At 57.5% G+C, this 21,328-nt stretch overlaps 1 protein-coding gene across 3 annotated transcripts in view; it reads left to right on the top strand.

Annotated features, from left to right (window-relative positions):
- RFX2 (regulatory factor X2) overlaps nucleotides 1-21,328 on the top strand; it is a 90,534-nt gene that overhangs the window by 64,466 nt on the left and 4,740 nt on the right. For 2 of the 3 annotated variants that reach the window (XM_047848650.1, XM_047848648.1), the window contains exons 6-14: nucleotides 6,195-6,269; nucleotides 11,744-11,925; nucleotides 13,312-13,431; nucleotides 16,138-16,253; nucleotides 17,152-17,270; nucleotides 17,915-18,027; nucleotides 18,451-18,605; nucleotides 19,851-19,948; nucleotides 20,796-20,945. In XM_047848650.1, the coding sequence (XP_047704606.1) occupies nucleotides 6,195-6,269; nucleotides 11,744-11,925; nucleotides 13,312-13,431; nucleotides 16,138-16,253; nucleotides 17,152-17,270; nucleotides 17,915-18,027; nucleotides 18,451-18,605; nucleotides 19,851-19,948; nucleotides 20,796-20,945 (1,128 nt within the window). The remainder of the gene's footprint in view (nucleotides 1-6,194; nucleotides 6,270-11,743; nucleotides 11,926-13,311; nucleotides 13,432-16,137; nucleotides 16,254-17,151; nucleotides 17,271-17,914; nucleotides 18,028-18,450; nucleotides 18,606-19,850; nucleotides 19,949-20,795; nucleotides 20,946-21,328) is intronic. The other variant, XM_047848649.1, reaches the window with a different exon arrangement.

Below are 21,328 nucleotides of genomic sequence, written 5' to 3'. Positions count from 1 at the left end.
ACCACGAACCGTGAGATCATGACCTGAGCAGAAATCAAGAGTGGGATGCTTACCCAACTAAGCCATCCAGGTGCCCCTATCTTATTTATTTTTATTTTTTAATTTTTTCTTAAGGCAAAATTTCCGTCACATAAGATTAACCACTTTGGAATATGGAATCACTCACAATACCACACCACCATCACCTCTATACCCATGTCGTTCAGAAAAAAACAGTTTAACAATAGTCTAAAACACCCATAATGTGTAATTCTTGGTAGAATTACGGGGCAGGGGGAGCAGCAGACCACAGCTCCAAAGCCAAATCCAGCCGGCTGCCTGGTTTTCTAAACCAAGTTTTACTGGCACGCAGCCACGCCCATTCCTTCACTGGTCTGTGGCTGCTTTCCAGCTCCTAGGACAGAGTTGAGTAGTTGCGGACAGAGACTGGCCCACAAAACCCAGAACGGTCACTATCTGGCCCTTTATAGAAAAAGCTTGCCGTCCCTTGATGTATAACAACTGCCTCAGAGAGGTAATCACAAAAGATTAAGTGGTAAATGCAGGTAAGCAGAGCTGAATACCTAACACAACCCCCCCCCCAAAAAAACATTAAGTGAAATGTGAGTCCGATATAATGCACCTGAAAGGACCCACACCAGGCTGTTGGTGAAGGCCTCTCCTCCCACGTAGGGAAGTCGGGTGCCGGGGAGAAGCTGAGGCGGGGCTAGAATGGGATGGGCCAGGCCAGGTGCCCAGGGCACCTTGTGGCCCCACCGCCGTCCTGGCCCTAAGTGGGGACCATCTCTGGCATGATCAGATTTTTGTACGGCAAGCATGTATAATATTACTTACATGTTTTTAACATGTTTAATGAACAAAATAAAAATGGACAAACGGATTTAAAATGCCCTGTTTCCCCCCAGGCCAGCCTCCTCCTTCCCCAGCGGTGAGCCCCAAATTCTCTCCACGTTCCCACCTGGCCCTTCGCTGTGGGCCCCGTATCCTTTCTGCAGGCAGAATTCTGGGCTTTGTATCCTTGCCCTCAAAAGTCCAACGGTGTCTCTTCCTTTTAAACGACTCTCCGTTTTCTTTAGAGATTTATTCAAAAGGGTTGCTCCTAAAGCATTTAAACTTTGATCTCCTCCGTTCATGGTCACATAACTGGGCTACATTTGAGGATGCAGGGTTAACACCTTCCTGTCCCGTCCCCACTCCTCCCTGGCCTTTCCAGGGAGCCCCCCGGAGGCATGGTCCTGATGTCAGATTTTGGCAGACCCGTCTGGAGATGCCGGGGCCACTTCAACGCTGGTCGTTGCTGGCCCTTGGTAGGGGTGACCCCTATCCCGGCAGGTCCTTTTAATGGGATTATTTTGTTATAAGTGGAATGGCCACGTGGGCACACACTCACGAACCTCCACTCGTGCCTCCTTAGGAGGCGCCAGTACAGTCTTTGAATCAGGAAGAATCTTGCTAGGATTACACATGAAAGGAGAGGAATTTTCTAAATAATTGGCTTATTTTAATACACTCGGGAACCGTTAAAACTTGACCGCTACCTGCTGTTACGGCAGGTTCTTTTATCTTTGGTCTCGAATCCTTATGTATTTTTTCTGCCCTCCTTCTGAACAAGCCCTTAAAGCATGTGTCCTTTTCCCCTGGCATTCTGTTAATAATTCATGTAGCAGAAAAAATGATGTTTAGGGGGCCAGTCAAAAGGAGCATGTGCTGCATTACGCCGAACCAAAAATAAAAATTAAGCTCCCGAGGAGTCAAGAAATGGACGCATCAGCATATGCACAATACCAAGATGGAAGGAAAGTGCTGGGAGTTCAAAAAACAGTTGATTTTAGGGAAAGCTGTCTGGGCCCCGGGCGGGGTGGGGCTCCACGGAGGCCACCTTTGGCCCCTCCTTACTGAAGATTAAACTCCAGGCAAACATAAAATTAGCCTCTATGTTAAGCGTACTCAGAGAGTAGACACTAACTTCGCCGGCCACTGAGCGGACCGGATAAGGCGTTTGTACTTGTGCGGCGAGAGTCGCCCCGGCAGGTGTGCGAGGAAGACTAGGGCTGCGACAGCGAGATGCTCCTTTTCCGCAGATGCCCGTAGGGCCGCCCGCGCGGGGCTGGGAGGTGGCGCCGCAGCGCCCTCTGCTGGACCGGCGTGCGCACTGCGCCTCCAGTGCTGCCTGCCGGGCGTTAACCTCCCCCTCGGGCCTTGGCGGCGGGGGGGGGGGGGGGGGGGGGGGGGGGGGAGGGAGGGGGGTCCTTACCTTCTTTATCGCCTTCTGATGTTTACCCGACGTCGTAATTTTATTTTAATGTTTATTTATTTATTTTGAGAGAGAGAGCACGAGCAGGGGAGGGGCAGAGACTGAGGGAGAAAGAGAGAATCTCGAGCAGCCTCCGAGCTCAGTGGGTGCCTGATGTAGGGCTCGATCCCACGAGCCTCCTATCGTGACCTGAGCCGAAATCAAGAGTCAGACGCTCAACGGGCTGAGCCATCCAGACACCCCAACTGTCGCTTGATTTCAAAACACAACGAACACCTGGGGAGGTTCACTGTGCATTAAATTAATTCTCTGCACCCGTGGGCTTGAGCGGACCCTATTTAATAGCTATGGGTTCTTCAGGATGGTCTTCTGCAGCAAGCCTTAATTTGTGTGCTTTTCCACGATACTCGATACTCACCCGTAGCTCTACAGTTTTTAGCAGGCAGTCCTCAAGACGTCTGGCACTCTTCTGGGTGTCCCCAAGACCGGCCCCGGGGGTCCACCGGGTCAGAACTGTTTTCATAATAATACTAAGCCATCAGGCTGTCGCCAGCTTTCCCTGTGCTGAGGTTTGCACTGATTGTGCAAAATCAACATCGATGCGCCCCCGGGGCACAGACGCAGGCGCGGAGCTAGGCGGAGGCGTCAGACTCTCCCAGAAGCCACCGGCTTCTGCACCACCCTGCGCTCCCAGTGAAAAAGAGAAGAGAAGCAGCGAATTCGGTAGTGCAACTTGCTGTTAGGGTTCACCTAAGGTCCTTGGTGAAGCAGTAAACAGTCATTGTATGAAACCCCAGTCCTTTCTAATATTCTGGGTGACAAAAGGCACTTCTGCTGCCAAAGTGTGATGACTGTGCTAAGGAAGAGCCGCCGGGCAGATGACTGTGAGCTGCAGCAGCCACTTCTGTCACAAAACACAGTGTTTGCTTGAAGGAATAACAGACAAATGATGAGTTTTCAGACTTGAGGATTTGGCAGGCATTTTTCTCAAAAAGGAGAGCACGAAGCGGATGGGGGGGGGGGGGAATTAATTTGGTTGCCAGTAAATTTTCAACCAAAAAAAGAAAACTTTGAATTTTGAAAACCTGGTATCCTCCTGATGAGCTTGGTAGTGATAATAACAAATGTGATTTTCAATAGCGTTTAGTGAACTGCGTCATCATTTGGAACACCCGGAAACTCGGTGAGCCAATATTTTCCACGTGACCAGTGTGTGATGTTACAAAAACCATACATGTGGGCAAAAGATCCGTTCAAATCGCAAGAGAACAATAGGTTTTTTAATTGGTTGTATATTTTTTTAAATCAAGGTAAAATTCATGTAACATAAAATGCATCTTTTTAGCCATTTAAAAGTATACAATGCAGGGGCGCCTGGGTGACTCAGTTGGTTAAGTGTCCAACTTCGGCTCAGGTCATGATCTCGTAGTCCGTGAGTTCGAGCCCCGCGTCGGGCTCTGTGCTGACAGCTCGGAGCCTGGAGCCTGCTTCGGATTCTGTGTCTCCCTCTCTGTCTGCACCCCCCCCCCCCCACCCCCGCACTCATGCTCTGTCTCTGTCTCAAAAATAAATAAATAAATAAATAAATAAATAAATAAATAAATAAATAAAAATTTTAAAACTCCATTGCCAAATCCAAGGTCACGAAGATAAACTTATTGTACGTGACTACCTTATATTTTCCTCTGAGAGTTGTATAGTTGTGTCTCTTACATTTAGCTCTTTGATTCATTTTTGAGTTGTTTTTGTATATATTGTGAGGCGGGGGGCCAACTTCATTCATTTGCCTGTGGAAACCCACTTGTTCGGAAGTTTGCTCTCTCTATTCAATGCTCTTGACACCCTCGTCAAAACTCAGTTGACCACAGATCTATGGGACTCTTCCTGGAAGTTTGATTCCACCCCGCTGGTCTATCTGTGTCTACCTAGATGTCTCTCCTTATCCCAATACTGCACTGTTCTGGTTACTGTAACTTTGTGGTAGGTTTTGAAACTGGGAAACGTGAACCTTCCAACTTTGTCCTTCTTTTTCAAGATTGTTTTGGCTATCCGGGGTCCCTTGCAATGCCCTACGAATTTTACGATCATCTTGTCTGTTTCTGAAAAAGCAGTCAGAAGTTTAATAGAGGATTTTCATAAGGATTGCTTGGAGTCTATAGATCAACCTGGAGAGTATTGCCATCTAAATATTAAGTCTTCCAGGGGCGCCTGGGTGGCGCAGTCGGTTAAGCGTCCGACTTTGGCCAGGTCGCGATCTCGCGGTCCGGGAGTTCGAGCCCCGCGTCGGGCTCCGGGCTGATGGCTCGGAGCCTGGAGCCTGTTTCCGATTCTGTGTCTCCCTCTCTCTCTGCCCCTCCCCCATTCATGCTCTGTCTCTCTCTGTCCCAAAAATAAAATAAAAAACGTTGAAAAAAAAATTTTAATATTAAGTCTTCCTGCCCATGAATATGGGATGTCTTCTGCTTATTTAAGTCTTTAATTTCATTCAACAACGTTTTATAGTTTAACTTACAAATGCTTTACCTTGCTGGTTAAATTCATTCCTAGGTATTGGATTTTCTTTGACGTTACTGCAAACGGGATTGTTTCTTTATTTCGTTCGCCTGCTGTTCACTGTTGAGACAGAACCGATCTGTGGGCATTGATCTTGTAACCTGCAACTCTGCTGGGTTGTTTATCAGCCTTAACGGTGCTTTGGTGGGTTCCTCAGGATTTTCGGTATTTAAGATCATGTTATCCGCACGTTACTTCTTCCTTTCCAATACGGATGCCTTTGGTTCCTCACTGTTGCCTGACACCCCCCCCCCCCCCCCCCCCCCCCGGCTAGAACGTCCGGCACAGTGTTGGGTAACAGTGAGGACAGCGGACACACACACACAGCGGTCAAAAGAGGTGATGGGCAAAGCAGTAACCCTCTTGCTCCCGCACTCAGCCCCAGGAGCCCCGTCCAGCTGCGCTTTCCGAAATACGTGTTCCCCCTGCTCTCTGCACAAGCATCACTGAGGTCTGCCTTCCGTGCGTGTTTGAGGAAAGTCAGCGCATTAGGTTTACTTCCTTCCATTGCAGTCCTCGGCCTGCGTGGTGGCCTCCGGCAGATTTTCAGTTTCCGTTTGACGTGCACAAGTCACATTCAGCACGGACAGATGTGGTGGGAGCCGCCCACAACCGGCTGTTTCCTCCTGTGCGTCGACCCACTGCACCACCTCAGCTCCTTGCCTCCAGGAAGTCCTCGGGACCCAACTCAAAAGCCCCTTCCCCCAGGAAGGCCCACTGTTAGCTTCACGTGACGTCCCCCTGCGACTCGTTCTCCTTCCTGTGTAACCCTCTTTGCCCAGCCCACGCTTCGTTCCACATTCAGGAGCTTATCTCTCTGACATGCCCGGTGGCCCCTACGCCTCCCGATGGCAGGGCCAGGGTCTCCGGCCTCGTTGCTATTTTCCTGGAGCATCCAGGAGGGAGGCTCTGAGCTCTGTGACAGGACAGGCTGGCCAGGAAGTCAGCACCGCTGGCCGCCCTTGGGTAGACAGCTGATTCTCCCTGGCGACCGATGACGATGACGGGTCCAGGGGAGCAGTGGGCAGTCATGGTGCTGGCTTTGCTTATACGTGAACTTATGCCTCGGCTCAGCGTTCGTGCTCTGCGTGTGCACATGTTGTGTTACAACGCAATCGCCAGCATTCACAGCACAACTCATCCTGCTGCCTGTGCTCCCCGCCCCCCGGCTCGCCTGCATGGCAGGAATAACAGTCCCGGCCGCAGCTTGAACTCACAACTTAACCGTCCCCCCGCCTGCGTCCAGCCTGGTTTTTATTTTGTAGGCGCTTAAATCATTATTTGGATATTAATAAAAACAAATCTTGGCTGATGCTAACCATATGATTTCCTTTTTTTTTTTTCCATTTTGTTTTGTTTTGTTTGTTTCTGCACACATTTTCTTTAGCTTGAAATGGCGATTGAAAACCTCCAAAAAAGCGAAGGGATCACCTCACACAAAAGCGGTTTACTCAACAGCCATGTAAGTGTGTGTCGATGTGGCGGTCTGCCCTGCCGCGCTCGTGACCTTCACAGACAGTTTAAAAGCCAGCGAAGACCGTGACGTGACACGAGAGATAGGGGGGCCACCAATCTAGGGTTCCACATCCGGCCAGAATGCCTTTCACCCGCGTGAGGGAGAGGAGTCTCCACTTGCCAAGGTAGCTGGTGACAGCACCCGCCCCTTCTGGCGGGCGGTGGGACTAACGTGTGTGGTACGCGTGCCGCCACTCCCCGAGTGCCTGGCAGGGAAGAGGCAGAACCAGTAAAGTGACACGAAGAGAAGCGGTGGCCACAACAGGAGAAGCGGGTGCCACCGTGACTCTTAGCTGCATTTTCTGCGATCAGCTTTTTGGGGGTAAAAAAAAAAAAACCAACAGGCAATTTGAGAAAAGTGCAAACCAGCAAACGTCTGCCTGTTCTCACTGCATAGGGTCTTCCTCCCTCGCCTCCCTCCGGGGAAACCAAGATGGCAGGTCGTTCGCCAGGAGACGGCCAGTGTCCCTGTCCCCGGGCAGCTGCGCGGGGCGGGACGGGACTGGCAGAGGTGACCGGCTAAGAGTCTTTATTGCCTAACTACGACCCCATCAAGACTCTGGTCGTGGCCGACATTCACACAGGGCACGAGAAAGGGCAGTGATTGTGGGGCGGAAACCGCGCTCGGGGAAGGTGCAGACACGTCCAGGTTGGTGGCTCGGCACGGGTGCGCTGTGCTGCCCCAGGGACGCGTGACGAGGGCCTCAGAGGGCCGGTCACAGGAAGGAAGAGCAGCCTCACACCCGCTGTCTTGAAGCCGTAAGTGAATCGAAGCGTCAGGACCCTGCTGAGTGTCCCCCACTCCCAGAGCAGGTGGCTCCTGCCCTCCCTGTCGCCCGTTCCTGCTGGATGACGTCAGCCCTGCGGGCAGACCTGGCGAGGGGAGCATCTGCAGACAAGCTGGGGGAGAAGACCCCTCGGTCTGCAACTCGGAAGGCACCACGTGGCCAAGGCTGCGCAACGGCAGCCCTGTTCGGCAGGGCCCCGACGCGAACACGCGTGGCCGCGACTCGGCCTGCCGGCCCAGCGCCGGGTCGGCCCCGCGGAAGGCAGCGTACGGGCCGCAAGCCCCGGGCAGGCGGGGTTCGCGGGGGGATTTGAAATGTTGGGGGGACATGCGTGAGCCGCTTGTCTCTGGCCGCAGGGGTGCTTCCGGCTTCTAACGCTTCCTTTGGAAGGAGGCTGCTTTGACTGCTTCCCTGCCCGCCGGTTTCCCAGCAGGAAACCCGCCCGCGTCCGTGCCTCCCTGGCCGTGTGTCGTTGAGTCTCGTTCGGGCGTCAGGCGCTGCGAGAAGCAGGGTGTGGGCTTGGCGGCCTAGAATCAGAGACTAGAAATAAGATCTTTCTGAAGATTCAGCCACACACACCGGAGTGAGAGACCCACCTAGAGCTCGTCCTGGGAAATGTGAGAGCCGGGAGGGAGGGAGGGAGGGAGGGAGGGAGGGAGGGAACGTGTCCCGGCCGATAGGTGGGGCCCGTGTGTCCCACGCTCGCTCACGATGGTTGTCACCGCCGCCGCCTGCGGCCCGCGGCGCTCTTGTGTTGGGCGACGCTGGCCGAGTCCCGCTCCTTTGCCAGCCCGGCCCCGGCGCATAGGAGTCTGGTTGGGGGCTGGGCCCCACGGACCCGCTTTCCTGGCGACCTCCCAGCCGACCCCTGTCGGAAAGCCTGGGTCGTGCCGTCCCACCCCCACCAGACCCGTGCTGAATAGGAAGCAGAAGGAACAAGGGAATCTCGCTCCAGGGAGCACAGTGGCCAAGCGTGTGTGAGAACGTGCGCCCAGGTGACACGTGAGCGTGCCCACAGTCCCGTCGTGGGAGTCCTCAGCCGGAACTGGTTGTCGTGCTCCGCAGAGTTGGCTTCTCGAAGCGCCGTCGTAGGCTGGGCGGGGCGGGCGAGGTGCCCCGAGCCTGGGAGGCTGGACAGCGCCTTCCACACGCAGCCAGTGCCGCGGTCCCTGGAGCTCCCTAAGATGCCCTGAAGGGGCCGCAACCAGGGGGTGTGCAGGTGGAAGGAACTTTCCAGCCTGGGGTTGAAAGGCCCACGGGAGGAGGGGGGCCTCAAGCGGTCTCTGAGCTGGGGGCGGGCAGATCTAGTGGCGGGAAACGTGGGAGAGCTGTTTCCAAGGACGTGAAGCGGGGCCCTGGGAGCGGAAACGCCTTCCCCACCCGCAGCCACCGCTTGGAGGCAGCCCCCCCGTGTGCCTGGCCCCGGGAGAGGAACTTGGGGTCGAGGTCCCCCTCCTTGAGCAGGGGAGGGGCCTGGGCTCCTCCCAGGGCTGCCCCTCAGCCAGATCCCCACACAGAACAACACCCCCCACTCAGGGACCCCTCCCCCCACCGGTGGCTCAGTCACTGTCCTTTGGGGACAGCCATGGTCCACTGCAGTGAGCTGTTATTTTCCAACCCTGGGAGGAGGACCTGTCGTTAGATTGAGTGTATTCAGATTATATGACTTTTTTTTTTTTTTTAACGGAGAAACAGATCGTCAAAGGGCGCTTGGCCGTCAGCTGGTGGCCGACTGCAGGCCCGTGTGACGACCAGGCTTACCTTGCAGGCCAGGCTTGGGGCTTGGCTAGAATCAGCGGCTCCATGGGATGGTCACCAGCTTGCTGACCCCACCCTGGCTCCCTGGGGGAAAGGCTGTTTCCCAGCAGGCACCCCCCCCACCCCGGCCTCTCCCGAAGCTCCCCCTCCAGGACCCGCCTGCGGCTTGGGGCCCAGCACCGTGTGTCCCAAGCGGAGCCCTGACCGCCCCAACCCCTGTGCCCCCCGCCCTCTGCTGCGGGGCACCCTTGCTTCCCACCCTCCTCCCCAACCCCCCCCCGCCCCCGCCAGATGCTCTTGACCTCACCTTCGGAAAGATCCAGAATCAGACCACTTCTCCCTCCTCCTCCACCACAGCCCCCCTCCTCCCCCTCCCCCTCACCACCCCCACCACCACCGTCTCTCCCGTGGAGTGTCGCGGCCACCACCTAGCCAGCCCTCGGCCGCTGCCCTCGCCCAGCTTCCGGGCCCTTCTCGCAGCCGCCGTGAGGGTGGTCCTACTGGAACCAGAGTCAGATCGCGGCACTTCTCTGTTCAGAAGCCTCCGGGTCCCCCCATCACATTCCCAAGTAGAAGCTTGCGTCATCGAAACAGCCTCTGGGGCCCTGGCCGACCTGCCCTGTTCCCTCCCTCCCCTCCTCCTTCTGTCTCCAGCCACACAGGCCCCTCACTGTTCCTCCACTGCACCAGGCCCGGTGCCGCCCCAGAGCCTTTGCACAGGCTGTTCCCTCGCTAGAATGCTTCCCCATGCCGCCCTCTCTCAGCTCCCTCATGACTCGAGTCATTGGTCGCTTGAAACGGCTTCCCTCGGGGTACCTCCTCAGCGCAAAAGAGAGAGAGAGTGTAACTGACCGTTCTTTGAGGGGCTGCTAGTGGGGTCCGTTCTCTCTGGGGTTACGTCGACCTGGGAAGAACTTGTTGTCGAGATACCGATGCGTCGTTGATGTCAACGTCCACATACCAACCCAAGTAAAAGATCCACTTCCAACATCAACGACACGGGGCCGGGGGCAGTGACGAGGTGAAGCGAGCATCCTTCCCGACACTTCCTCATACGTGTGAGCCAGTCCTGTGTCCTCACACACGTGAGCCGGTGCCCCGTCCTGCCCACCCCCCAGAGTCTGGCCTCACCCCCTCTCCGGCCCCAGAGGACCCCTCAGACGCGGCACCGTGTGCCCCCCGCCCCCCCTGCCCGGGGTGGCGGAGAGACAAGTCTTCGGCCTCCTCGCCCTCGGCTTCCCGCACACGGGGGGACCCCCGTCTGTGCCTCCGTGTCTCTTGAGGCATCGTCAGGATCCTGGGGTGCAGATGTGGACGGAGCCGCTTCCCTCTACCCGCCCGGGGTCCTCAATCCCGCGGGGCGGACACGCATTAGATAAAGTGTGCCTGCCAGCTCCAGAGGGGGAACGTCTTCTGAAGACAAGCTCAGGGTTCAAAGGACCCCCTCAAACGCCAGCCCCTCCTCACCTGGCTCCGCGTCCAGAGCCCCGGCGGCAGGGGTGCTCAGGGCGGGGAGGAGGGTGCACCCTGGGGTCAGAGGGCACTGCCACGCTGGCGAACTACTCACTGACTTTGCAGCTAAGCCTTCGGCCCGTGGCACCAAGGGGAGAGGGGTCGGGGCGAGGGGGGACCAAGGAGGCGCCTCCGCTGGGACCTGACTTTCTGTGTGGCCGGCTCCCGCCCTTCTGACCCGAGGCTGAGCCCTGGGGGGGCAGCGACTCGCTGTGGATTCGCTCACCCTGCCTTTTGGCCTGGGCGCAAAACCTCGCACGTAAGCCTTTTCAGTATTGCGTCCCGTTTGCATTTGCAATCTCTCAGTCAGGGACGCGAGGATATATCAGTCCGTCTGTCCGTCGTCCCGTGTCTTGTTTTGTTTTTGTTTTCTCAGAAAGAAAGAAAGAAAGAAAAAAAGCTTTACTAAGAGAAAATACACAACAAATTCCAGAGTGCCTGGTCTTCAGGCCACTCCATCCCCCCCCTTCCCCCCCCACCCCGGCAATAGGAACACAGACCATTCTGTCCGCACACATCCCCTACCTCGGGGAGGAAGTGTAGCCGCTGACATCTGGCCCGAGAGCTCTAAGGAAAGGGGCAGGGCAGGAGATGCCATGGGCCCCGCCCTTGGGGAGGGCCCTGGCTTGGAGCAGACTCGCGGCCGGTGAAGTCAGTTCAGTGGCTGCGGTGAGGTACCCTCCGTGGGGGCTTCACAGCCCAATTAAGAAAAGGGGCAGGAGGAAGGAGTGTCTGGGAAATCACCCCCTCCTTCTTGGCCTGTTTTAGTACAATCTGACCGCCCCAGGACGCGGAAGTCCTGGTTGGGGGCAAAGAAATAGCAGCCCAAGCAATAAGGCAAGAATTCAACTAGGACTTTTATATTCGGTGACCAGCGGATGAGACAGGTGGCCAAGCCCCAGCCACCTTCACCCTTAGATTAATGATTTGTCCCTCAAGGGCAAGGTGCCAAGAGGTGGACAAGCCATAAAGGCCGAGGTTGCCCTGTTTAACGCCGGGTGCAGTGCCGATGGGTCCGTCAAGCTCTTTTCAATCCTCTTTGTCCTGACATTCCTGAAAGTATAGGAGACACTTGGTGTCCAAATGACTATGAAGACCCAACCCAAAAGGTCTCAGTCACACGCAGGCTTTTAAAAATCAAATCGAGGAATCTGAAAACCAGGCTGGAAATTGAAGGAACAAATACAGGCGTGGAGAGAAGCTATTAATTCCTGCGCCCAGAATCTCTTGAACCCAGATCCGTGACTGGGGATGTGAATTTCTTCACCACATCAATGGGGAGAACGTATGTGATTCTCTTAATGAGTCCATGTTAGCATTTGGGGGGATCCTGACGAACGTGAGCGTGTCTTTCTTTATCCAGCTCCAGTGGCTGTTAGATAATTACGAAACCGCGGAAGGCGTGAGTCTCCCCAGAAGCTCTCTCTACAACCATTACCTCCGGCACTGCCAGGAGCACAAGCTGGACCCTGTGAATGCTGCCTCTTTCGGGAAGCTGATCCGCTCGGTTTTCATGGGGCTGCGGACACGGCGGCTGGGCACCAGGTGGGTGCACGCACGGGGGTGCCTGGGGGTCCCACGCCTGCCCATCCTCTGCATCCCCTGTACAGATATTGAGCTTTGGGAGAACATGGGCTCCCTCCTGCCCGTGTGTCCTGACCTGCGTGCCCCTGGGTGAACTTGGATTTGTTCTGAATTGGCGGCACGGGACCGGCCGGCCCAAGGTGTTGGCAGTGGGCCATCTCTCTCCCGGTGACACGGGCTTTGCTCCAGCACTCTCTCGTCATTTAACAATTTCCACAATAACCGGCTTTCTTAAAAAGCAGCCCCTGGCTGATCTAGTAGGAGTTGGATTTACCATCTCTTGGTGCTCTCTGCCATGCCTGGACCCATCCCCCAGGGCCTGCCCTTGGCCTGCAGCAGCCAGGGACCGTCATGCGCCATGAACTTTTCCCAGGCACGAATCCAACACTCCCCCCACTAGAAAACAAAAAGTGGGTGGCCCAGAGCACACAGAAGGCTGGTTCCTGCACGGCCGCTGTCTGTGAAGTCATTCAGGGGGTCGGGGTCATGCGTACACCCTCCGAAGCTGGTGTCTGGCCAAGAGAAGGTCCTCGGCCATCCTCTGATCCATAACAGAACATCCTTACGCAACATCGCTGGACGGGGGAGGGTAGGAAGGGGGAGAAGGAGAGCGAGCCCCTGGTCTCTGGGGACACAGCCTCCACTGTCTCTGGGTCCTCTCCAGAAGGCTCGTGCCCGGCCTCCAGCGTCAGAGCGTCCCGGATGCTTGGCCTCGGGCCAGGACCGGGGCTTTTCTCCCCACTGCTTTCCCTCCCCTGCCACCAGCTAAGCTCTTACCTCTTCTAGAAAGGACCCGCGCTCCTCCCGCTTGTCCCCGTTGCCAGACACCTGTCTGTCCTTCGGTGCTTCTCTCCTACGGAGCCCCTCTGACCTGTTTTCTTAACCAAAATGTCTAAAGCCCTTGGGTCATCCTGTCTCCCATAATAAGCTATGACAGTGTTTCCCACAAAGGTGCCATTTTCCCATTTTCCCATTCATGTTGTTAGATGATGTGGGGTGGGGATGGGGGTGATGATGACGGTGGTGGTGGTGATGATGGTGGTGACGGTGGTGACGGTGAGGATGGTCGGGAGGCCATGCTGGGTCACACAACGCCGGACTGCGTTTCCCATTGCGAGACTTCTCAGAGCTACTATGATGCTTAAGTGCAAGAAGGCAATCTCCAAGAGAGAGGCGAGTATAGAATTTCCTAAACCCCTCGGATTGTGGAATAGCCTGTGAACATTTCCCATATGGTCCAGGGGACACTGAACCCCAGAACCCGAAACAAAGGGCCGAGACCCGGCACCTGTCTTGTCGTTCAGGACATCTGCAAAGAGAGCTGACCCTGAGATGCTTGGTTTCTAGGGGCAACTCCAAGTATCATTACTATGGGATCCGTCTAAAGCCGGACTCGCCCCTGAACCGGCTGCAGGAGGACACCCAGTACATGGCCATGCGGCAGCAGCCCCTGCACCAAAAGCCCAGGTGAGTGACCTGGCCCAAAGCCAGCCCGCGGGCCGACTTCCCTGCCCGAGGTGGGGGTCAGGTCTGAGCTTCGCTTGGGAGAACATACAGAGAAGTGTTTCTCAAACGTTAAATATACGGGGGGGGGGGGGGGGGGGGGGGCTCTCCAAGCTATGATGGAAAAAATAAATTCACATTAGCCTCTGGTTCCAGTGTCCCGGGAGAGCCAAGGCACAGGAGGCTGGAGTCACAACCTCGTCCAGCTAACAGAGCCTTCGGCCTTTCTCCTTTTAAAAAAAAAAGATAGGTGTTATTTTTTAGAACAGTTTTAGGTCCACAGCAAACTTGGGTAGAAAGTACAATGCTCCCTGTCCTCCCGCTCACGCCCCCCCCCCCCCCCCCGCCGTCAACATGGCACCAGAGCTGTGCGTGGGCACCTCGTTACCACCTAAGTCCGTGCTCCACGCTCGGGTTCTCTCTTGGGGCTCCATTCAAATGGGTTAGGACGGGGGCACCTGAGTGGCTCAGTCGGTTAAGCGTCCGACTTCGGCTCAGGTCAAGATCTCACGGTTCGTGAATTCAAGCCCCGCATCAGGCTCTGTGCGGACAGCTCGGAGCCTGGAGCCTGCTTCCGATTCTGTGTCTCCCTCTCTCTCTGCCCCTCCCCCGCTTGCGCTCTGTCTCTCTCAAAAATAAAACATAAACAAACAAACAAACAAACAAAAACAAATGGGTTTGGACGCAAGTGTACCCAGCATCACAAGGTAGTTTCACAGCCCTCGCAATCCCCTGTGCCCCACCTCCTCACCCCTCCCTCCCCTCAACCTCTGGCAGCCACCGAGGTTGCCATAGTTTGGCCTCTTCCAGAAGATCACAGAGCTGAAATCCTAGATCTTTAATTTTCAACAATAGGGGAAAAAGAGAATGCTGAAAAGAACCCAAGCAGCCTGGAGAAAGAAGCTTATATACTTAAATGGCTGCCTCTTCCTGACATTTTGATCCAATGGCTAGAAAGGCCCGGTCATTTTCTGGAATGTTCTCTTCTCTACCCATCACATACCTGCTCATCTTTTAAGGCAGGGGTCAGCACACTTTGCTGTAAAGGGCCGGAGAGCATCTCTCTTAGGCTTTGCAGGCCAGACACTCTGCCGACTGTTCAGCTCCGCCGTCGTAGAATGAAAGCCACCACGTGATCCCTAGACAAGCGGGCATCACGGCTGTGTGCCAGTAAAACTTTATTCGCAGGCACCTCTTTCTGCCCACAGGTCCTGGGCTCTAATAAAATCACCTTGTTTACACCCCCCCAAAAAAAAAAAACTTTATTCACAAAACAAGGAGCACAATTGGCTCTCCGCAGCTGTGATCTGCAGACCCCTGGTTCAGGGCCCCACTCGAGTGTCACCTCCCTGGCAGCCTCGCAGTCACCTCTCCTTCCCTGCTTCCCTCTGCCCCTGGCTCCTCTCCGCAGAATCCAGACTGCTCCGGGGCAGGGACCGTGCCCCACTCACCTCCGCGTGGCATCATCGTACTTTGGCCAAGCCGTATGTGGCTAAAAGCCGATTTTAGCCGCTCTAAGGCCATCCCAGTGACTCCAAACCATATGTTCAATCGTGGGAGCCGGAAGCCACGGAAGAGAATCTCTAGAACGTTGTCCGGGAGCCAACAGGTGGAAGAGTGGACCCAGCAGTCCTTCCTGTACCTGTCTGGGCACAGTGTGGCCTCTGTAGCTTCTTCTTGTTGTTTGGTCCGGGCCCTGCAGACACCTGTGACTCATGATGCCAGGCGGCGTGTTATCTTAGGACCAGCCCTGCACCTCGTGCCGTTGACTCTTGGAACCACCACGCGTCCGGGAGGCATTTCTCCGTCCTCACGGGAAGCCCGGCCCCACTCTCCACAAGGAGAGGAGCCCCCCGCTGGAGCCGGACACCCCCCCCCCGCCCCCGGCTCTTGCCGCCACACGCTGTCACCGCCCCCACAGCGTCCTGCTGGGCTCAAGGGACACAGGGCCCCGGGGAGCGCAGTTCGCTGCCGGGACGGGCTGGTCATGCGTTCTGGCTCGAGGCGAAATGAAAGTCCCGGAATTTGCTTTGAGACTATGTAATAGTCAGATACTTGTGACTCTGTAGAAAGAAATTCACTTATCTTCTAAGAGAGAAGTATTAGGGGGGAAACACACACACACACACACACAATCTGAGGACTCATCAGCAGATGAATGGATAAGCAGATGTGCCCTCCAGACCCTGGAATGTCATTCAACACTAAAAAAGAAGGACATCCTGACGCCTGCTACAACGTGGATGGACCATGAGGACATTATGTTCAGTGAAATAAGCCAGACACAAAAGGACAGATACTGGAGGGTTCCACGCACAGGGGGTCCCTAGAGGAGTCCCATCCACAGAGACAGAGGGTAGATGGTGGGAGCCAAGGGGGGGGGCGGGGGGGAGTCAGTGCTTCATGGGGACAGAGTCTCGGTTTGGGGAGATGGGAAGTTCTGGAGACAGTGGGGGCGGCTGCACGACAGCGTGACTGTGCCTGAGGCCGCTGAGCTGTGTGCTTGGAGACGGTGAAGTGGTACGTTTTACGCTGTGTGTATTTTAGCAGGAGGCTTTTAAAGTTACACAGACACACACCCCAAACTGAATCCTGCTCAGCTCTCTGCTCCCCGGGCCCCCGCGGGCAGTACTGCTGGGGCCTCACGGTGGCACTGTGTCCCCCGTCCAGGTACCGGCCGGCCCAGAAGACAGACAGCCTTGGGGACAGTGGCTCGCACGGCAGCTTGCACAGCACACCGGAGCAGGCCATGGCCGCCCAGAGCCAGCACCACCAGCAGTTCATCAGTGAGCCCCCCCCCCCCCCCGCCCCAGGCACAGGGCCTTCTGGAAGAGCTCCGGCTTCCTTGAGTTGCTCACGGGGTTCACCTACAGGGGGCTTTAGGCTGCTTTCTTGTATAATACCTTGTAAATTACATAGAGGTGCTCTATGGTGTCCCCAAGATTTCAGAATAATCAGCAGATGCCCCCCAAATTAACGTGCAAGGTGACCGTCAGGAAAATAAATACGTAACGTGAAATGCCCATCAGAAGGAAGGCCAGATTATTTTAAAACCTGTTGGCTCAGGACTTGGCCGCCCTCCTCAGTTCTCCCCCTTGCTGCCCCAGAGCCTTTACAATGCTCGGGACTCCCTGAAACTGTCTCTCCCCTCCGGGGGCCCTGCCACCGGGCTGCCTGGCCCTCCCCTGGAAGACCCCCTTCCCCACTGGCGCCACCCCTGCCCCGGGGGAGCGACTAACTCGCAGACTACACTGTGCGATAGGCCCGGGGCGGGGGGCTCGCTGAGGTCACTGCCCATAGGCTCACACGCTGAAGACAGCAGTGGCCTTCGACTATCTTTAGTGTATTTTTGGAGCCCAGGCAGGACCCTTCTGGGAAGTCACCAGGGACAGCCACGCCTGGCCCCCTCCCCGGATTCGCTGCCCTGGGTGCATGCTGGGGTGATGGGAGCGCTCGCTGAGTGCCGGGCTCTGGGCTCGGCACCCACCTGTGTCAGCGTATTTGCTGTCGCCGGGAGAGGACAGTCCTGTCCCATTCTGTCCCTGAGAAAACCAAAGCTTAAAAGTCGTGAGACCCGGGGCTGTGGAGCCGTCACTGGCACGCCGGCTGGCACTGGCAAGCCTCCTAGCGACTCCTGCGTGCAGACCTCCTGCAGCTCCGTGAACCCCCGCTTTCCTCCCCCAGATGTCTCCCACGTCTTCCCGGAGTTCCCCGCGCCTGACCTGGGCAGCGTCCTGCTGCAGGAGAGCATCACGCTGCACGACGTCAAGGCCCTGCAGCTGGTCTACCGGCGGCACTGCGAGGTGACCGTTTCCCGCCCCCCCCCCCCCCCCCCGGCCCCGCACCGGAGACAGACGGCCTGGGCCGCGGGGGAGCCCCCTAGAATGTGGGCGGAGAGCAGGGCGTGCCTCCCCCAGGTGAGGCGCTCAGCCTCACACGTCGCCAGAACCGCCCAACTCTCACGTCACCAGGTGTCTCTGGGTGACCCGGAGCAGACAGGAGTGCCCCCCCCGCCCGCCTCCTTTGGCTGAGAAGTAGATAGGGTTTCCACTCTCTCTTTTTTTTCTTTTTAATATTCATTATGAGAGAGAGAGCAAAAAAAAAACCCAACAGATCGAGCAGGGGACGGGCAGAGGGAGAGAGAATCCCAAGCAGGCTCCACGCTGTCAGCGCAGAGCCCTATGCAGAGCTTGATCCCCTGAACCGTGAGATCACGACCTGAGCTGGAATGAAGAGTCGGACAGTGAAGCGACTGAGCCGCCCAGGGGCCCCAGAATCTCCAGTCCCTGAACCGTGGCCCATCCGTTCAGTCTGTCCTTTCTTGGGGTCTCTCTCTGCATTTCAAGGGACCCCACTGCGGCTCCTATCACGCCCGCCCGCCCCGACAACAGTGCCAGGCGCACTTTCCGATGCACAGCTGTGTCTGACCGGCCGTGTTTATTCGCAGGCAACCTTGGACGTCGTGGTGCACCTGCAGTTCCACTACATGGAGAAGCTGTGGCTTTCCTTCTGGAACTCCAAAGCACCCTCGGGTGACGGCCCCGCCCCTCTCCCTGCCAGGTAACTCACCGCCCCTGCCCCTGCCCCTGCCCCCGCCGAGACTAGCCGCTCATTTCCCAGGACGCCAGGCTTAACCTGCAGGCTGCGCCCCCCCCCCCCCCACACACACACACACACACACTGTGACCCAGAGACCCACGTGTCACCTTTCCGGGAACTGGTGCTCAGGACCCCCTTCTGTGTGTGTATGCTTTTCACACCCTGACCGTGGCCCATGGCTGGTGTTGCCCCTCCGTCAGTTCAGCAGGAGGGACCGTAGGGGACCCCAAGAGTCCCAAATAGAGGACGTGTCATCGCCTGGCCACAGGCAGGGGAGGGGCGGCGCGGGCCCGCCGGGGACTCGGACACAGGGCTCGGTGCGGTCCTGTGGCCCTCCTGCCACCCCACAGGCCGCGGCTCACCCCATCTCCCCCTTCCCCACAGCGACGGAGAGCCCGAAGGTGCCGTCCTCCCGAAGGACAAGCTGGTGTCTCTGTGCAAGTGTGAGCCCATCCTCAAGTGGATGAGGAACTGCGACCACATCCTGTATCAGGCCCTGGTGGAGATCCTCATCCCTGACGTCCTGCGGCCGGTGCCCAGTAAGCTGCTCGCAGGAGGCCGCTCTCCCCCGTTGGCGCCCTGTGCTTTCCCTGTCCCCCAGAACGAGGCCCAGGGGAGGGCCAGCTCGTGGCTCCGTGAGGCCCGCCACCCTCGGGCCACCGCCTGTCTGGGGCTTTGGAGGGTGCGTGTGAGGCTGAGGTGTGCTCAGTGCTGCGGGGGGGGGGGGGGGGAGAGGGGGCAGGGGGGGGCCCAGGTGACACTCCAGCTGGGAGGAGATCCCCAGAGGGTGGGGCTGAGGTCACAGGACAGACCTACCCCAGTCTGCAGGTTTGCTAAAACCCCACTGGGGCTGGCGACCTTCCCGGGGCCCCTGCCCGGATGCCTCCAGGATGCAGGTCGGGGTCCCAGCCCCTACAGGCTCTCCCTCTGGGCCTCCTGAGGGCAGGAGGAGGAGGAAGCTGGGCCCTGAGGCCTCGCTCTTAATGAGCGACTGCAGGGGGCGCCAGGGGTTACTCCGGGGCGGGCGGGGACCTATCAATGTCTGTGCCTCTCGCCTCTGGGCCCAGCCGAAGCTTTGCTCTTTCTCTGTGGGCCGGCCCGCTTCTTTCGTGCCAGAAAATGGGAAATGGCAAAACCATCACGTTTCTCCTCTGGGCTCAGCCTGCCCAAAAACTGCTCGTTGTAGCGTGCAGTTAGAGCCTCCGTATGAAGGTTTGGGTTGGGGTAGATTTCCTTTTACGTTTTTGTAGGGTCTTCTGTTAACAGCCTTAGTGGTTTTGTATCGCCAGCCATCTCTCAATGCACTCGGAAGCCAGTAGAATATACGCACGTGGGTGTGTCTGAGGGCTTCCCCTCAGCACTGTGTGGACCGTTCCGTCATCGGGGCTGTCCTGGGCACTATGGGGGGCTGGGCCTGGCCCCCACCCACCCGGTGCCCGGAGCTCCCCCAGGTGCACCGACCACAGAGGTCTGCACACATCCGCCGGTGTCCCCTGGGGGCAGAGTCGCCCTCAGTGAGAGCCACTGGCCAGACAGGCAGGTGAACAGAGCTGAAGGCCCTGGGCGGCCCTCATCTTACCCAGCGCCCCCCCTGCACTGCGCGCCCCGCCCTCTCCCTGGCCCCTCATCCGTCCGCGTGAGCCCGCCGCCTCTTTTCCTGCACCGCTTGCTCTTCCAGGTTCTCTGCGTGTGTGTGCGCGTGCGTGTGTGTGTGTCTCTTGCACTGATGCTGCTCCTGATGGGCGAGCCTGCCTTTCTCACGGTGTCTCGGCTTTATCTCCCAGGCACCTTGACGCAGGCCATCCGTAATTTTGCCAAGAGCTTGGAAGGCTGGTTGACGAATGCCATGAGAGACTTCCCACAGCAGGCCATCCAGACCAAGGTAGCCGCTCCGCTGCGAAGGGAGCAGCTGGGAGGGGCCCCTGTCCTCTGCCCCGGGGAAAGCAGGCGGCTCCTGTGCCTCCTGGACCCCTAGTCCTCCCAGGAAGCCCCCAGGCTGCTGGCGAGGAGGGCCGGCACTAGCAGGGAGGGGCACGACAGAAGGTGTCATTTGCTCTGTGGCACTTGGGTCGATTCAGAACAGGTAGAATGATTCCATGTCCGTCATGGGGGGGAGGGTTTAATCTCCCTGCTGCCAGCCTCACTGCGACGGTCTTGGCCACGAATCGGAACCTGAAATGAGCCCACTTGGCCTCCATGCACAGAGGACAGTGATTGCCGGATGCTCTCACAAGCGTCTCTTAGAGACCTGCAGACCGGTGAGGCCAGGTTCCCAGCATCTGGCCTCCCTGACCACCTTCGGGAACTCTCTGTTAGACCAGTGACTCTCAGACTTAGGGTGCCTACGAGTAGCCAAGGTAGCGGTTACAGTCACAGATTCCCAGGCCCCACCCCACAAAGCCTGATCCCGTGGCACCCAGGAATCTGTATTTCCCCTGGCCACTCCTGAGAGCCAGAGGCTTCTGGGGGGATAAGCATACCGTCGTGAATGCTACCTCCCCGATACTGTGGCATCTGCCGTAGATGCCAAGGTGCCTGGGGGAGGTTTGTGTCCTTCATCTATTCTCACTCTTCAGGTCCTTGAGACTGTCTGAAGCTGGGGGGGGGGGGAGGAGGGGGCTCTTCCCTGCTCCCTCCCCCTGCGCTGTCCCTGAGCCCAGCACCCGCCCAGGAGAAGAGAGAACAGCTGCTCGCTCCGGCTCACTGTCTTCGGGTCTCCCTCGCCACAGGTGGGCGTGGTCAGTGCCTTCGCACAGACTCTTCGCAGATACACGTCTCTCAACCACCTCGCTCAGGCAGCCCGGGCCGTGCTCCAGAACACTTCCCAGATCAACCAGATGCTCAGTGACCTCAACCGCGTGGACTTTGCCAACGTGCAGGTGACTCTCCCGTGCGATCCCCCCCCCCCCCCCCCCGTGGCCTGGGTTGGGGCACGAAGACCGGGCCGCAGATCGGCGACGCCATGCGTGGACCCCCCACCCCACCCCCCACCCCCCACCCCGCCGGCCTAGCCTTCCAGCCTCGAGAAAGATGCACAAAACCACAAGATTCAACCCACAGCAAAACCGGCATGCGTGAGAACAGGTTCAGGGTGGAGGCCCCCCCTGCAGCCCACCCAAGTCCCCCCACCACCAGCCATGATCCTACAGCCCCCCCAGCGTCCGGGCGCCTGGACCCACGCCTCCGTTCACACTCCTTAAGAATCTACCTCCCATTGCCATTTTCGTGGCTGTCTCCTCCGGGCTCAGGCTGTGCGCGTGTG

Source organism: Prionailurus viverrinus, chromosome A2, assembly GCF_022837055.1.
Source record: "Prionailurus viverrinus isolate Anna chromosome A2, UM_Priviv_1.0, whole genome shotgun sequence".
Classification (NCBI taxonomy): domain Eukaryota; kingdom Metazoa; phylum Chordata; class Mammalia; order Carnivora; family Felidae; genus Prionailurus; species Prionailurus viverrinus.
Note: the sequence above shows the minus strand (reverse complement) of the source record. Positions and strands in the feature narration are given on the sequence as shown.